Raw genomic sequence first — 3,630 nt, 5'->3', positions numbered from 1 at the left:
GAATGTCTTGTGTCTTAAATAATGGTTGCTCACCGAGTGTGGTTTGTAACCACACAGAACCCAAAACAGGGACTTGCTCCCCTGAAAATCCGACCAAGTCTCTAAGATAGGGTTGCAAGATGTTGCTGCTTAGCTTCATTTTTTCAAACGTGGTAAAAAATAACACGTCAGCACTTCTTCCGGGATCAAGTAATACTTTTCGGACTATCAAGTTCCCCAATTGAACGGAAATTACAACGGGGTCGTCATAGTTGGTATCAGCACAATTAAAGTCGGTTGAACGGAAAGTCATTTCTGGAAAGTCCTGAACTGGTTGAGGATCTTTAGGGGCATCTGTGATTGTCAACATGGCCCTGTAAGTGCGTTTTCGGGCCGAGCTTGTGTGTCCACCTCCAACGTATCCTCCCGAAATGCAGTTGATAACCCCTTTAGGTTGGGCTGGGGCTTTATCTTTTTCTTTTGATGATGGTCCTGCCGCTGAGGGGTCAGGGCTAGGGGTCGCTCTCTTCTGCATATGCCCTGCGATAAATTTATCAAGGTGGCCTTGTATTGCGAGGCGCTCTAGGAGATCTTTGGCAATCACACATTCATCTATTGTGTGTCTATGTTTCTGGTGAAAGGTACAATATTTAGATTTATAAATGCTTTTTGATTTTGGGTAATTGCCAGCTTTACGGGGAGGCTTAATTAACTTGGAATTGAGTATCTCCTTGATAATGTCATCTCTCTTTGTGTTGAACTGGGTGTATGACTCAAAATAGGAAACTAGTTTAAAGGCTTTCTTGCTATCCCGGGGTTTATCATCATCTTTGCCGGTGGCCGACCTTTCTATTTTTCGTGCTTGCCGAAGTTTTTCAACGTCTATCTGCCCCTTGGCCTTTTCGCGAAACTCTGCCAAAATTTTAGGTTTAGCCACAGCAATTGTCTCCTGAAATTTACCTAGACGAAGGCCACTTTTAATGGCATGGAGATGGACTTCAGGGTGAAGATCAGGAATTCTCATAGCGACCTTTGTAAAATGGGTAATGTAATCCTTCAGACTCTCTTGTGGACCTTGTTTAATGGTCGTCAAATAGTCAGAATCATGCAAATATATTGCCGATGCTGCGAAATGATCTTCAAACTATTTGGCCAATTCCTGGAAGCGCGATATTGAATCTGCAGGCAAAGAGCAAAACCAGTCAAGTGCAGGACCATCTAAAAGGACGGAAAACAATGACATAAAATAGGGTCGGATGCACCGTTAACGATCATAATAAATCAGAATTTTTTTATGTGCTGCTTTGGGTCTCCTAGCCTGTCATATGGTGTTAAGGTCGTCGGCAGGGTGAACTATCTGGGAAGCTGAAAATTCATTATGTCAACTGTGAATGGTCCGGCAGAGTTGTCGCGCTCATCTTCCTCAGCGTCTGGTTGGGTTCCTTCAGTTCGATGGGCCTCCTCATTATCATGTTGAGGTGTTTCAGAAACATGAGTCGGCGCTGATTGACGTTCATTATTTTCCTGTCGGTCATGGTGATCATTGTTGTGCACTATTCGAGCATTAATTAGTTGCGTGATTTGGTTCTGCATTCTTTGATTTTTCTCCGCCATCCGTTGATTCGCTTGCTGAAGCTCGGTCATCATCCGTAGGAGTTCGGATGAGGTAGGGGGAGGAACATCAGCCATGGGTGAATTTTAAGGGTATTTTGGGACCTTTTGCAAATGATATTTCGAGCTTTTTCGGCCCCACGGTGAGCACCAAATGTTCTTACCCGATTAATCCGAAGTATAGGTCATCCTCTGGTGAAAATCGGTAAACTCCTCAGCTGGAACGCGATATACGTCGGCAAGCGGAGGAACAGTGGAGATAGGTACCTGCAAAGGCACTCCAACGCTCAAGTTAGTATAAAATAGATGAGAGTTATTTCTTTAGGAGAAGTTGCATACCTTCTATAGTTTTCTCGTCCGTTTTATACTCTAGTGGACAAGGTCGGCCGTTTCCCTTGGAGTGTAACGTCCAGAGAGAGGATTAATTGTGTATCCGACGTTATCGATTGAATGTTGTTTATGGCTATTATGAATACGTCGGTTATGACTAGAAATTAGACGTTACCGAGCTATAACTTGTAACCGATGTTTACTGGTCAATACTTATTATCGAATCACTCATTTTAAGTCTTTATAAAACTTGCTTGCATGACAAATTAATTCAGTATTTTGTTTTAACTTCGTTATGACCTTTATTTCAACTTAGAAAAATCAAAAGAAGAAATGAAAATACACAAATAATGGTGGGTCCAACTTTATTGGGTCAAAATAGAGAAACTCTCATTTTTGTACATTGAAAAAGTCCACATAAAAACAGATGACATAAACAATGAAAGCAACCATTATCTTTGTATATTGTATTATTGTATATTTCTGATATATACTAGCTAGTTGCATATTACATTCAAATAACATTTCTATTAAAAGTACAGAAAAACTATATTATTATTTAGAGCAAAAATAAAAAATCTTTCTGCTACCAGAATAATCAAACTTGATACTGTTCAAGCTGAACATCTTTGGCGGTCAAAGGCTCATACTCGCCAAGATAAACTTCCAAATGATCCGACAAGGCCGACTTATCAATATTCTGGTGATGATAAGATTTGCAAACAAAATAAAGCACTGTTTGGATCACAAGTCCAAACAAGAACAAATGTGAAAGCAACAAGAAACATAGCAACCCATAAGCCGTTCTATCCAAAGAACTCACCCTCCATCCATGCACAACAAAATTCTTGAACAAAAACTGTACCAAGAAAAACGATATATTAAGCATCAAGAATATGATCACTGACAACCACATCTTCCCCTTGATCAAATCCTTGCTCTTCTTCATCGCTTCGAATCCGTAAGATTCTTCCAACACCGAAACAACGCTGGCTAGCTGCCAGACCACGGTAAGATACAGAAAGCCAATGAAATAAATCAAGCCTACAATGATGAAGATGGCGACGGTGCCGTCACCGGGACCCAATAATAGCAAGAGAATTATAATGACAAGCGCGGTGGCGAAGTTGTAGAGGAAGAAAACGCAGAAGGCACATAGGAAAGTTACCATGAGCCTCTTCCAAACCTTTGGAACGACGCTCATGACTTTCTTGAAGGTGACTTCTCTTGAAGTGTAGATGGAAGCTACGGTGTACACGACGGCGGAGGTGGAGAGGAGAGAGAAGATGAGTAGAAAAGTGAAGTATACGATCTTGAAGAGGAAGAAGGTAACCCATTCTGAAGAAACCATGTCGGAGAGCTTGTTGTATTGAGATGTGCCTTGTGGAGTTTCGATCATTTCTTGGGAGTTGTGCATGATTTTCCTGAAGAGGACATCGGAGATTTCTATGTGGATTAGGAAGATGAAGGAGAGAGGGAGGATTAGGGATAAGGTGATCTTCGTGAAGATCTTTCTCCATGCGATTATCATCTTGTATGATTCCTTGTAGATCCCAAAGAGACCAAGGAACTGCATCTCTTCTTGTTCTTTGTCCATGGCTATGGCTATAGAGAATTTGATTGAAGCTAAGAGAATATATGGGGTAAGGTAAGATTAGAAGAAGAGACCACGAAGAATAATAATATTCATAACAAGAGAACGTGCCAATT

General features: G+C 41.1%; 1 protein-coding gene across 1 annotated transcript; it reads right to left on the bottom strand.

Moving 5' to 3' along the window:
- LOC107605982 lies at nucleotides 2,261–3,624 on the bottom strand. Its single transcript, XM_016307943.2, has one exon. It carries the CDS (start codon nucleotides 3,515–3,517, stop codon nucleotides 2,519–2,521), a length of 999 nt encoding a protein of 332 aa, XP_016163429.1. The 5' UTR covers nucleotides 3,518–3,624; the 3' UTR covers nucleotides 2,261–2,518.

This window comes from Arachis ipaensis, chromosome B07, assembly GCF_000816755.2.
Source record: "Arachis ipaensis cultivar K30076 chromosome B07, Araip1.1, whole genome shotgun sequence".
Taxonomy (NCBI): Eukaryota; Viridiplantae; Streptophyta; class Magnoliopsida; order Fabales; family Fabaceae; genus Arachis; species Arachis ipaensis.
This window is presented reverse-complemented; position numbering and strand designations above follow the sequence as displayed.

Coding starts and splice junctions, on each gene's coding strand:
- LOC107605982 (XM_016307943.2), bottom strand. CDS start 3,517: ATGGACAAAGAACAAGAAGAGATGCAGTTCCTTGGTCTCTTTGGGATC.